The 14,324-nt window shown below is 45.5% G+C and overlaps 1 protein-coding gene across 13 annotated transcripts in view; it reads right to left on the reverse strand.

Moving 5' to 3' along the window:
• Positions 1–14,324, reverse strand: part of LOC129811881 (apoptosis-stimulating of p53 protein 1-like) — a 49,875-nt gene that overhangs the window by 1,354 nt on the left and 34,197 nt on the right. For 4 of the 13 annotated variants that reach the window (XM_055863600.1, XM_055863594.1, XM_055863591.1 and 1 more), the window contains 12 exons: positions 10,628–10,802; positions 9,951–10,147; positions 9,295–9,459; positions 8,325–8,517; positions 7,811–7,939; positions 4,051–4,133; positions 3,057–3,486; positions 2,046–2,815; positions 1,673–1,813; positions 1,299–1,432; positions 960–1,126; positions 476–675 (listed from right to left, as the gene is read on the reverse strand). In XM_055863600.1, coding sequence (XP_055719575.1) covers positions 476–675; positions 960–1,126; positions 1,299–1,432; positions 1,673–1,813; positions 2,046–2,815; positions 3,057–3,486; positions 4,051–4,133; positions 7,811–7,939; positions 8,325–8,517; positions 9,295–9,459; positions 9,951–10,147; positions 10,628–10,802 — 2,784 coding nt within the window. The other 9 variants (XM_055863597.1, XM_055863603.1, XM_055863602.1 and 6 more) reach the window with 8 other exon arrangements.

Here is a 14,324-nt window from a genome sequence, read left to right on the forward strand (position 1 = left end):
TTATACAGGCATAGGATTTATCACCAACTATTTTGAGATGCCACTTCTGTCATTGGGTTAAAGCTCCTTATCAATTTCAACTAACATTTAATTACCATGTAATTTCAGACAAGAGTGGGGATATCTTATACATAGTATATAAGCATAAATACACCACATTAATCACAGAATTAGAGGATCTCTATGATATTAACATCCTTGTGATTCATATTAACATCCTGGTGATTCATATTAATATCCTGGTGATTCATATTAACATCTTGGGGATTCATATTAACATCCTGGTGATTCATATTAATATCCTGGTGATTCATATTAACATCTTGGGGATTCATATTAACATCCTGGTGATTCATATTAACATCCTGGGGATTCATATTAATATCCTGGGGATTCATATTAATATCCTGGGGATTCATATTAACATCCTGGTGATTTAGACCATAGTTGTATCCATCATGGTGGCTGGCCTTACCCCTAGCAGATTGCGTGGCACGTATCCCTCCTTGTCATGTAGTCTGGCCCACCACCATTCTGTCTCAGCGTCGTCCCTGCGGCTCAGAGTGGTAATGGCGTCTCCATCGTGGAAGGACAGCTCGTCTGAGCTCTGGGCCTCGTAGTCCCACAGCCCGTACACCGACCCTTTATTCATCACACCCAGCTTCTCCTGCACCCCTGGGGGTGGATAGAAGGGAAGAGGGTCACGTCACAGTTCACATGGAAACACTATTGAACCTTCCTAACACAAAACCACGGCCCTGTCTAGAAAACCCTGGCCAAACAATAACGTTGGAACTTCACCTAGCCTTCAGATAGGTTAGGTGGAGCTTTCACCATATTGCTTATACCTACCTATCCAATTTGACATATCCTAGCACGAGTTCCTGGTGTGTAGGGTGTAGGGGTTATGGGTTGTTTGTGTGCAGGAGCCATATGTCTCTCTTTATAACACCACTCACCGTAGAGGAACTGGGAACACTGTGTGTATCCGTCCTCCATCTCCTCACACTTATCAGCCGCTGTCTCCACGTCACTTATGGTGGTGGCAAAGATGGCCGCCCCTGACTCCACCAGCATCTTACAGAGATGTACACTGTTACAGGAGGCTGCACAGTGTAGTGGGGTCCTGGATATATGACGGACACAAAAGGAGAGACGTTCATGGAGACATGGTGTAGTCTTGACCATTTTAAATACAGGTGAGCAAAGCTAAGGTGAAAGAAATAAAAAAATATCAAGTGAAAGAGGAAGGTAAAGAGAAATGGTCACAGCAGGGTTTAAACAGTGTATGTCCTCACCATCCATCGCTGTCAGCAGCGTTGACGTTGACCCCAAAGTCGAGCAGGAACTTGACGATGTGGTGATGTCCAGCACATACAGCGTTGTGCAGGGGGGTGATGCCCTCGTCATTGGCTGTGCTGGGATTCTCAACCTGCATGGTGAAAGGGTCAATCAATCACATTTATTTAATTATTCAATTAAATAATCATGATAAAGACTTTTTTACATCAACAGTTGTCACAAAAGCCGTTAAAATGTTAAAAGAGCAGATGATTTAGATGTCAGTTTGAAATCCCTCACATGCTGACAGTCTATGGTACGTAAAATGAGAAGACAACACAGTTCATTTATCTTCTGGGATAATAGTTTAAATTGAAGAGCCTATGATTACCTCATAGATGATCCTTTGCACCAGGTCAAACTCTCCCTCCAGAGAGGCGTCCAGTAGCAGGGCCAGGGGGTTGAACTTGACCCGCAGCCCGTGGCCTGTCCGCTCTGACTCAGGCTTCTTCAGGTTAGTCCTCTTGATCTGCTGAGACAGAGAAAGGGGAGTTACTCTCCCCCCAATGTCATGACTAAGGCAGAGAGTGAAGTCTGCAACTCTGATGGCAACTCTAACACAAGTCAGAGTTACAGTCATTACTTTTTCAGGAGTTTTTGCTTACCGTGTGACCTGACCAGGGGAAACTCTGGACCCTATGAATTATGACTTACAAAAAGGAAGCATGCTGTTACATTGTGGACCTGTAGCGCCGCAGGCTTACCTTAGGCAGTGCCGGGGGTGTGACAGTCCGGGGAGAGGTGTCTTTCTGCTGGGGGGACGAGGCCTCAGGGATGGGCCTTGGAGTGGAGGTGGTGCTGGTGGTGGTAGGACCAGGCTGGTTGTTGTTGTTGTTGTCTTCCTGGCTGGGCTGGGGGGTGGGCAAGCAGGGAATGGTCTCACTGGGTGGGGGTGTCCTCTGCTTCTGATTTTCATTGGAGTCAGAGGAAGGGGACAGGCGATGGTCTGAATTGGGACCCTCTGCTGCAGTGACCACAAGGGAGGCTGTCTCCATCAGGTTCCCATTAGCAGTGTTGATGTTGTCCATGTCAGGACATCCCAGGACACCACCCATGAAGACAGGCTGGTAGAACGGAGTGTTGTTGCTGCCCTCCATGCCTCCGGCCAGGGTGTTGAAGCGCTGGTACAGGAGCTTCTGGATGTTGGGTCCGGTGGGGCCCTCTGGCTCTGTGATGGAGCTGCGTTTCTTCAGCGGGCGCGGCGCATTGGTCAACCGCCGGCGCAGGACCTCCAGGTCGGCATCGCTCTGGTAACGCAGCGGGGAGTGGGCCACGGGGGTCAGCTTGGTGGGGCTCAGGGGCCGCGGGATGTTCTCCACACTGGGAGGGGGTAGGAGTCTACCCTCTGTGGTGTCCCCTTCTCTGTCCACCATGTCCTCTCCACCACCCAGGCCTCCTCCTGGGGACAGTGCCCCGTGTTGGAAGGGCACAGGGGAGGGAGAGGTGCTGGAGGGAAGCACTGGTTTCCCATACACTACAAACAAAAGGAGATAAAGACATTATTATAGGACCATACCGATTGAGGCCCAACAGGAAAGTCAAGCGTTATCTCGATTCAAATGGTTTTGCACTTTTGGGACTATTACATTGGTCCTACTGTGCCAGACAAGCTCAATCAAGTGCAGATTCATTATTTGAAGGAAATCAAATACTATTAGAACCCAGGTCTGACTGACTCTTTACAAACAATCATGTTCATCTATTGAGGGGTTTACCTGCTTTGACAGCAGATCTGCCTCCTATTGGGTAGCTCTTGGCTGCAGGCTGCTGCAGGTACATGTGGTAGATGGAGGAGGAGTTCATGGTGGCTGGGCCCTTCCTGGGGGACTGAGGCCTGGAGGAGGACCTGTCTGGGACGTAGGGCCTCACAGCCACAGCCAGCGGGGGGTCAGGCCTCTCTCCCGGGCCCGGCTGGGGTGTGGGACTGGGGGGGACAGAGATACGCTGCTGGATCTGCTGGGAGGAGGAACCAGGAGGTGCAGGGGTTGGGGCTGAGCGCTGCCAGGCTAAGGTGGCAGGGGCAGACCTGGGCAGGGAGCTGGTAGAGCAGACTATAGACGGGTGGCCAGTAGGTGCAGGGTAAGTGCCGTAGATGGGTGGTGGTTTGGACACGGATCCTCCTGGTAGCTTACTGGAGTCAAGGCTCTGTGGAGGGAAACACAGTGAACCAGTTAGATAGACGTCCATATAGGACAGTAGGAAGGAGAGAGTCCAAGGAATGTGTGAAAGAGCAAAAAGTGAATGGCTGCGTCTCAATAGTCTAAAGTGGATTCTCGACTTGTGTCCTCTCCTTCGTCCTTGTTGATCTGAAAAAACAGGGTCTGTGAAAGAAAAATGGTGGAGAATGCCTACTAGGAATTTGCTTTTCATGGTTAGTTATAGAATAACAGTGCAGGTGAAGGAGAGGAGATGATGATAGGAAGCCACTTTAGACTATTGAGAGGTACTCAATGACCGTAGTAGTATTTATTTTTTAATTTTTTATTTTACCGTTATTTTACCATGGTAAGTTGACTGAGAACACGTTCTCATTTGCAGCAACGACCTGGGGAATAGTTACAGGGGAGAGGAGGGGGATGAATGAGCCAATTGTAAACTGGGGATTATTAGGTGACCATGATGGTTTGAGGGCCAGATTGGGAATTTAGCCAGGACACCGGGGTTAACACCCCTACTCCGTAGTAGTAGAAGGTGAAGTAGGGATCTCACCTGGTCTGGGCTGGTTTTCCTCCAATCTGAAGGTTGGCGTGAGGAGACACTTTTACTCAGGGTGGGCCACACTGCATCATTGGCTACAGGAGGGGTAGAGAAGAGAGGGATTGAGTGAGAAAGGCAAGAGGTAAAAGAGGGGGGGAAAGACAGCAGGACCGGTAGTCTGTGTATCAGTATAAAGGTTGGGGAAGATGGGCTGTGGTATTCTAGTTGTCTTGAGAAGTGATCGATAGAATGTTGACGTAGCCTAAATGAGCAACTGAAAGTAGAGTTACACACACACACACAACACTGTATTTGAAGAACTAGTACCTGAGACTAATACGTTTCCATTTCTAGATCATGTTGCTCTCTTTGCCTTGTGTCTCATACTAATCTCGGTTAACACAGAACTAAAGTCTTGCGTAGTTGGTCAGATGCTCGATTAAGTTCTGGGTCCATATGTGTTAAGAGAAGAGGATATGAACCGGAACGAAGAGAAGAGGATAGGAACCGGAACGAAGAGCTCCACCCTCTCTCTTTGCAAGTTAGAGTCCAAATGTTACCTCCTCTTCCAAAATTCGAAAAATGCTAACACCTGCGAAATCACAATTTGCCCACGATTTGCCCAAAGCACCGGGAACTAATGCTGCTTGTTATCTCGCGCATACCATTGTATCATGACAGATCTCCAGTACCGTTTATGTAGTCTGTCCACTAGAGATTAGTCTCATACAGACTGGTACAGTACAGGCACAGGAACAGGGTTACCTCCATACCTATATTGCAGGACAGACTGACCTGAGGGTCACAGTGTCAGTTCTAATAACAAGGAGTATGTGCTGTGTGTATTTTAGTCCTGTCCCCGTTTCTGATCCGGTTTAGATCAGGTTAAAGGGATTAGAGAATGTCTATCACTCCAAGAGGATCTCTCTCTCGCTCAGCTCTCCTGGAGACAGTCTGTCTGGAGGTAAACTATTCCCTGCATCCTGTCTGTCTGCCTGCCAGGCTTCCTATTAAACCTATTGCAGTGTCTGTGCCAGCTAAGCCACTGCTACTCTCCCTTTCAAACATTACAACTGCCCGGTCCTATTAAAGGTGAGCACTAGAGGCGCTACATCATCTAAGGCTGAGCCTGAGATGGCCTACTATTCCCTATATAGAGCAATAGTTTTGACCAGGGCCCACATAGAGCTCTGGTCAAGTAAAGTGGACAATATAGGGAATAGGGTGACATTTCTGACACAGAACAAGTACATCAAAGAGGACACATCATTCCTCTCTCTACATGAGTCCCGTTTGAATTGTACATTCATAGAGGTGGAGAACTATGCATCAGTAACCCCTTCTCTAACGTCATAGATCTTTTTTTGTCCATACAAATAAACCATGTAGCCTATCCATTTCCCCTTATTCAATAGAGGTCATTTAGACTGACCGTGGTATTTTTGGCTACAAATATTCACACAATAACATTCAATTCCAATATAAATAAATAGATTTTCTAGGCGGGAAAGGAATGGGACCTCATAGTAGGCCAACAGAAGATGAACACAATAGTTACATAATGATTCAACCTGTAGCTACATATTTTATGTAAGAATGGAAGGCAAGCCTGTGGCATTAGTTTAAGGTAGATGTTATAACTATATACATGCATGTACACTACCAGTCAAATGTTTTAGAACACCTACTCATTCAAGGGTATTTCTTTAATTTGACTATTTTCTACATTGTAAAATAATAGTGAAGACATCAAAACTATGAAATAACACATATGGAATCAGGTAGTAACCCAAAAAGTGTTAAACAAATCAAAATATATTTTATATTTGTAACGGCGGTCCTCCTCCTCTTCAACCGAAACGGAGGAGTAGTGAGGGAACCAAAATGCAGCGGAGTTTGAAGACATGATTTATTAACGAAAACACGAAAACTAAATACACTTGACTAAACAAAATAACAAACGGTGTAGACAGACCTGGACGACGGACTCACATAACACACGAACAGGGAAAATAGCCTACACATAAATTAACGATGAACGAACAAACCGAAACAGTCCCGTATGGTGCGACAAACACTGACACAGGAGACAACCACCCACAACGAACACTGTGAGACAACCTACCTAAATATGACTCTTAATTAGAGGAACGCCAAACACCTGCCTCTAATTAAGAGCCATACCAGGCAACCCATAAACCAACATAGAAACAGAAAACATAGAATGCCCACCCAAACTCACGTCCTGACCAACTAACACATACAACAAACTAACAGAAATAGGTCAGGAACGTGACAATATTTGAGATTCTTCAAATAGCCACCCTTTGCCTTGATGACAGCTTTGGACACACTTGGCATTCTCTCAACCAGCTTAATGAGGTAGTCACCTGGAATGCATTTCAATTAACAGGTGTGCCTTGTTAAAAGTATATTTGTGGAATTTCTTTCCTTCTTAATGCGTTTGAGCCAATCAATCGTGTTGTGACAAGGTAGGGAGGTATACAGAAAATAGCCCTATTTAATAAAATACCAGGTCCATATTATGGCAAGAACAGCTCAAATAATCAAAGAGAAAAAACTGTCCATCATGATTAAGACATGAAGGTCAGTCAATCTGGAACATTTCAAGAACTTTTAAAGTTTCTTCAACTGCAGTCACAAAAACCATCAAGAGCTATGATGAAACTGGTTCTCATGAGGACCGCCACAGGAATGGAAGACCCAGAGTTACCTCTGCTGCAGAGGATAAGTTCATTAGAGTTACCAGCCTCAGAAATTGCAGCCCAAATAAATGCTTCACAGAGTTCAAGTAACAGACACATCTCAACATCAACTGTTCAGAGGAGACTGTGTGAATCAGGCCTTCATGGTCGAATTGGTGCAAAGAAACTACTACTAAAGGACACCAATAATAAGAAGAGACTTGCTTGGGCCAATGGAAACTTGTCCTTTGGAGATTGGAGATTTTTAGTTCCAACCGCCGTGTCTTTGTGAGACACGGTGTGGGAGAAAGGATGATCTCCGCATGAGTATTTACAACCGTGAAGCATGGAGGAGGAGGTGTTATGGTGTGGGGGTGCTTTGCTGGTGACACTGTCTGTGATTTATTTAGAATTCAAGGCTCACTTAACCAGCATGGCTACCACAGCATTCTGCAGTGATACGCCATCCCATCTGGTTTGGGCTTAGTGAGATCATTTCTTTTTCAACAGGACAATGACCCAACACACCTACAGGCTGTGTAAGGGCTATTTTACCAAAAAGGGGAGTGATGGAGTGCTGCATCAGATGACCTGGCCTCCACAATCCCCCGACCTCAACCAAATTGAGATGGTTTGGGATGAGTCGGACTGCAGAGGGAAGGAAAAGCAACCAACAAGTGCTCAGCATATGTGGGAACTCCTTCAAGACTGTTGGAAAAGCATTCCAGTTGAAGCTGGTTGAGAAAATGCCAAGAGTGTGCAAAGCTGTCATCAAGGCAAAGGGTGGCTATTTGAATATAAAATATATTTTGATTTGTTTAACACTTTTTGGGTTACTACATGATTCCACATGTATTATTTCATAGTTTTGATGTCTTCACTATTATTCTACAATCTAGAAAATAGTAAAAATAAAGAAAAACCCTTGAATGAGTAGGTGTTCTAAAACGTTTGACCGGTAGTGTACATAACTATCAGAATTTATGTTTAAGCCCTGTTGTTTATATTGAGGCATGCTACTGAAGCCCCTCTCCTTCTGCTGCCCTGGTCCCTGGCTGCCGACTCACTGTTGGCACCGTGGGCCCCTGAGGGGGACCGGGGCCCCTCTCTCAGCTCCACGGGGTCCACTATGATGTCTAAATCTGAGACCTTCCATTGGCCGGAGGGCTTCCTCACACCGCACCCCTCCTCCTCTGCTGAGCCGAGACCACCACACACGCCATGGTCACAACAACAACAACAATAACAACGACAACAACAGCGGGAAAAAGACGATACGAGTAAGGGAAGGAGAAGAAGAGGTCCACAGACAGACATGAGAGAATAGAGGAAAGAAAGTTAGAGAAAGCTGAGCCAGATAACACAAAAATATGACGAGTTTAGATTTGAAATATCTGCTCAGAGGTGTTACGTGCTGCTACCACTCTGAACTAAAATCCTTTACCACCTCCTCCTTACCAATCTCATGACTGTCGAGATAAGATCAACCAAGGTGTCCAAAATAGACAGATATAGTCTGACAATCAGTAGTTTGAGAGTGATAAAGTAGGTAAAGCTGCAGAGTGTGGAGCAGGGACTGACCTGATTTAGAGCGGCCATGGTTGATGGGGCCAGTCCCAGGGACAGAGTGTGGTTTTAAGGGGTCTGGGGGCAGAGCGTAGCCTCCCTCCTGTCTGCCTGGGATGGGGACCTGGATATAGGGACACACAGCGGCCACGCGCCCTGAGCTGCTGAGGGTGGGCTGGGGGGAGGGAGGCCCATTTATCCTGTTAAGCTGTGGAGTGGAGAGAGAGAGACGGGAAATACAATGTCAGCTATACTTAAAATCACAATGATCTGCTGTAGATTACAGAGAATTTCAAAGAGACAGAGAGTGAAGCCAAGTACCTAAATACTGTATGTATAAACAGTGCCTAGTGAAATTATTAGCATTTTGTTGGCTTACATTTGCAAATTAAAAAACACATCAAAATGTGAAAACTGTGAGTACTTTCACTAGGCACTGTACAGTGCAGTATGTAGGCGTGCTATGCTACTGCATATGTGCTGGTGGTCTGAGTGTAAGAGTGAGTGGGAACAGAAAGGTATTGAGTATTGAGATAAATTGAGTATCTCTGTAAACACAAAGGTATTGAGATATATTGAGTATCATTGGGAAAAACAAAGCTATTGAGTATTGAGATCTCTAGGAACACAAAGGTATTGAGATAGATTGAGTATCTCTGGGAACAGAAAGGTATTGAGTATTGAGATAAATTGAGTATCTCTGGAAACACAAAGGTATTGAGATAGATTGAGTATCTCTGGGAACACAAAGGTATTGAGTATTGAGATCTCTAGGAACACAAAGGTATTGAGATAGATTGAGTATCTCTGGGAACACAAAGGTATTGAGTATTGAGATCTCTAGGAACACAAAGGTATTGAGATAGATTGAGTATCTCTGGGAACACAAAGGTATTGAGTATTGAGATAGATTGAGTATCTCTGGTAACACAAAGGTATTGAGATAGATTGAGTATCTCTGGTGAGAGTTCCTTCCTGGTCTTACAGGGTTGTTCTCTTTTTGACGTGCCTCAGCTTTTTTCTTATGCAGGCGCTCGCGGAGATCCCAGATGCGCTTGTCCATCATGGTCACCTCTGTGTTGCGCTTATTCAGCAGCTCCTTGTTCTGCTGCAGCCTGCCGCCCTGCTCCGCGTTCAGCTTGTTACGCACCTGACAGAGACACAGAGGGAACAGGGAACGGCATGGCTGTGAGTCACACCAGGGGTCAGATGGATGGGAAAGAAGGGTCATTCCTGTGTGTGGGCGTTGGTGGCATGGCAGAGTCACGCCAGTGGGCATCCTGTCCTGTCTCTGTTTAACCAGGCCCTGGCAGGATGAGGGATGAAGAGACAAAAGCTGCACATCTATTATACCCCTACGCAAATGTCCTTCAGAATGAAAATGTCAATCTGACTCTAATCTTCTCTCCTTCATCTGATCTGCAGCTGGATGATGTAACGTCCCACAAAAATATGAATCTGAAGTGTCATTTCTACATAAAAACACGTGTGACATTAAACTGATCTCTCAGCATGACTCTGTGTCATCATAATCTAGTGGTATTGTGATGAGATGTTTACTTCTGTACAGTACTTGCAGTACTACTGAAAATATAATTTTAAATGGCTGAAGCAAGCACACATTTTCTTCAGGAAATGTACCTGTAGCTCCTGGTAAAGTTTGCGTAGCTCCAGGGCGGCGGTGCCAGTGAGAGGTCCTCCTAGGGGCTGCAGGCCGTTGAGACGTCCCCTCCTCAGGTCCTCCAGCTGCTGGGTGAGCTGGTCCACCTTCACCACAGCTGACTGCAGCTCTGCCTGCTTCTCCTGGAACAGCCCACTCACATGCTGGATCTCAGCCGCTGCATGGGTAGAGGAGAGTGGACGCAACACACTAATATCAGTAACTATGTATTATGTGTGTGTATATGTGTGTGTTAGGGAGAAATCAAAACATATGCTTCAAGTCTGATGCTGTGTGAGAGAAGAGTGAGTATAGCGTATTGGAATGTTGTGGACTGGATGGACAACTCCTCTTTCTGTGGAGTATCATTCTCAGTGTGGGCAGGCAGGGTGCAGCCTTGGACGTTATACAGAACAAGACCCTGCTACAGTATGGCCATGGGGACTTTAAAACATTCAGAGAACTCCTGTCAGCACCCAGACACACCCAGTTCCAGACCACAACATAAGGGAGGGTCAGATTCCAGGCTCACTGACAGAACTAAAGAAAGAGATGACATCATGGACAGCTGAACGGAGCCCATATTCTACTTTCACCACGTTAACAGGGAAGTGTGTGTGTGTGCGCGCAAGCATGTGTGTATTGGAGCATTGCTTACACAGGTTGCCATTGATGAGCTTGCTGTAGTCCACCTGGCCCCTCATGGCGCGGATCTTCTTTAGTTTGGCCTCCTGATTCTCCACTCGCTCCTTCAACCTCTGCAGCTTCTCAGCCTCTGACGCTGTCTGGCCCTGTGTGTGGTCCTGCTGCTTCAGGTACCTCAGACGCTGCTCCTGAGAGGAGGGGAGGGGAGGGGAGAGTTGAAGGAGGGACAGATGGGAACAATGAGTTACAGATGTGGGGAGGTCAAATGTAGTGCAAGCATTCCTCCTCTTCATTCAGACACAGATAAAATTACACACACTGACGCAGACACACATATTCGAACACAAGCACATAAATGACTTTTGACTGCTTTTAGAAATAACTATCACACACACACTACACAGCCACACACCTCCGTTCTCACAGAAGAGAGCTGAAAGGAACAAAGGAAGAAAAGGAAGGCGATGGTAAAGGAAAAAGAGAGTGAAAAGAGAAAGAAAGTAATAAAAAGTATTGAGAAAAGAGGGAGCAAGAGACACACAGCAAATTTAAATCTAATTCAGCTAACTTAGTGGACGTAAACACCCAGATTTGCAGAGAAGAGAGAATACACAAACCATTTTTCTCTTATCAAAACAGTTAAAGGGCTTTGCTGACAACACATGTTTTCTCCAATACAAAAAATACCAGCCTTGCAAATGACATACATAGGTCATCTAAATAATGAAAACAAATCCATACATACCAGTAGTGGAGTGAGTGAATGAGTGAAAAACAAATCAGTATGTGAATGAGAGCGAATGAGAGAGTGAGTACAAGGGATTGCAAAGCTATGTGGTGCTGACTAAAGAATTTTCAGGTCTGCTCTAGAATGAGCAAACACAATGCAGGTTCTGACACAGAAAGAGAGAGCGAGAGAGAGAGAGAACTGGGCAGGGAGTGTTGACTAAACACAATCCACTGTTCAATAGAAGGACAAAATGAGAGCGGTAACCCATTCTATGCAAACACCCAAAATCACAGCTAATCACACACATTAATACACAGTGTTAACACAGTGAACGAATAAAACATTCCCATACTGACACGTGTATGTACGTAGCTTATAACGTCATAGAAGCTTCATTAAACCTCTAGTAGTCAAATGCATCACCAGTATTACCCTAATCATCAACACATAAAAAGGCATCATGGCTTCTTATAGGATAGACAACGTTGAAACATCCAGTGTTTCCTCAGCCCCATAATAAAACATAAACAGACATATTTACCTTCAGACTGAGAAACACCAGTTAAAACCTAATCCACAATCGGATCTAAACAGGAAATGTGATTATCAATAAAATACATGACAAGTTGTCCCCTGATGTCTCAGGTAAATGCTTTCCTGGTGCTAAATCTTAGTTTCCACTATGTTGCGTGTGGTAAAATAGGGTAAACTCTTTACTGTTAAACCCTCTCCATCCTCTCCTCTCCTTGAGACAGCCCAGCAGCTGGCTGCTCACCGCTGACCTCATTTCCTGCCGGACATCTATTCCCTTCCTGTTGTTGTCCCTGGCGATGCATGCTGCCACCTCACACAACGACCATACTGACCTTAGTAACCATCACCCTGTACCTAGCTAGTGACTGCACACATCATCACACACAAGATGATCTAGGAACTGCTTGATGTGTTTAAATGACCACAGAGACCACAACAAGCTGACCACAGCACATGTGACCAGATCAACAAACAGACCATGTGTGAACTATATCCCAACCAATCAAAAATCAAGCATAAGCAGAAGTACAATGGTACTCTTCCCCAACGCATCCCACCACAAATGCTGTTTGTGATGAGCAACCATCTCTATTAAGACATGGCAGGCAACACACACTCACTGCCTCTCTGACCTTTTAGCACTCATGTTTGCATGTTAATGTATCCTGCATGTAAACAGAAGCATCTGTTTTGCATCTTCATCCAAACCCTTTGACAGTGTGCAGGTATCTATTTTCCCTGATAGCATGTTAGGATGTCCCTCTGTCTGAGACCACAGTAAAACAGGCCTCCCTGTCCTGGCCTGTTCCTTAGAGCAGTGCTATTCAAAGTCGGGGTTGCCAAGCTATTTATTTTATTTTTTAGGAACCAGAAAATGTGGAGTACAGATTATTGTATGTGACAATATACAAACATTTTTGAGAATAATATTTTGAAAAATAAAATGTTATTGAGTAAATGTATTTATTGCACCGATTTTAAGATTGTGTCATTATATTTGGGGTAGGGTCACAATAAATGATTGTGGGAAAAATGGTGTACCCAGAAATTCTGGCTGAAAAAATGGGGTCCCTGCTGAAAAAGTTTGAATACCATCGCTATAGAGGAGATAGGGTGCCATATCAGATGGATCCCTGGTGACATTTGTAAACTGAGGATCTATGTATAGCTCTATATCATATAGATCTGCTCTCTGACCCACATGTTGACTGACTGGAGCCCACAGCAGAGAGAGGGAGGGACTGAAACCTGAGCCAATCCAGAACAACTGTCTGTGACCAAGCAGAATGATTTACACTCTGGACACACTCAAATGGCACCAGGTTGATGTTCAGTAGCCACCAAATGGAAGAAAAAGGGACTGAAGTAAGGGGGACTATCCGGAAGTGTTTTTCTGTGGTGTTCTGTAATGGACACAAACCAAGCTAAACCAACACAACCACTCAACATAACAGAAATGGCCAGACATCTCAGAGACTTAAGCTATAGACACCAGTGGGTTTTCTGAATGTGAGGTCAAGATGGTTCCTGATAAGGCCACCCGAGTGGAGCAGTGGTCTAAGGCACTGCAGTGCTTGAGACGTCACTACAGCCCCGGGTTCGATCCCGGTCACAGCCGGCCATGACCGGGAGACCCATGAGGCAGCGCACAATTGGCCCAGCGTCGTCCGGGTTAAGGGAGGGTTTGGCCAGCCGGGATGTCCTTGTCCCATCGCGCTCTAGCGACTCATTGTGGGGGGCCGGGCGCCTGAAAGCTGACTTCGGTTGCCAGTTGTAAGGTGTTTCCTCCGACACATTGGTGTGGCTGGCTTCCGGGATAAGCGATTAGTGTGTCAAGAATCAGTGCGACTTGTCAGGGCCGTGTTCCGGAGGACTCATGGCTCTTGACCTTCACCTGTACGGGAGGTGCAGCGATGGGACAAGACTGTAATTACCAATTGGAAATTACAAAATTGGGGAGAAAAAGGAGTAAAAGTTCAACAACAACAAAAAACATATATATACAGTACCAGTCAAAAGTTTGGACACACCTCTTTATTTTTACTATTTTCCACATTGTAGACTAAAAGTGAAGACATCAAAACTATGAAATAACACATATGGAATCATGTAGTAACCAAACACATTCTTGGCATTCTTCTCTCAACCAGCTTCAACTGGAATGCTTTTCCAACAGTCTTGAAGGAGTTCCCACATATGCTTAGCACTGGTTGGCTGCTTTTCCTTCACTCTGCGATCCAACTCATCCCAAGCCATCGCAATTGGGTTAAGGTCAGGTGACTGTGGAGGCCAGGTCATCTGATGCAGCACTCCATCACTCTCCTTTTTGGACAAATAGCCCTTACACAGCCTGGAGGTGTGTTGGGTCATTGTCCTGTTGAAAAACAAATTATAGTCCCACTAAGCGCAAACCAGATGGGATGGCGTATCGCTGCAGAATGCTGTG

This window comes from Salvelinus fontinalis, chromosome 15 (assembly GCF_029448725.1).
Source record: "Salvelinus fontinalis isolate EN_2023a chromosome 15, ASM2944872v1, whole genome shotgun sequence".
NCBI classification, from domain to species: Eukaryota; Metazoa; Chordata; class Actinopteri; order Salmoniformes; family Salmonidae; genus Salvelinus; species Salvelinus fontinalis.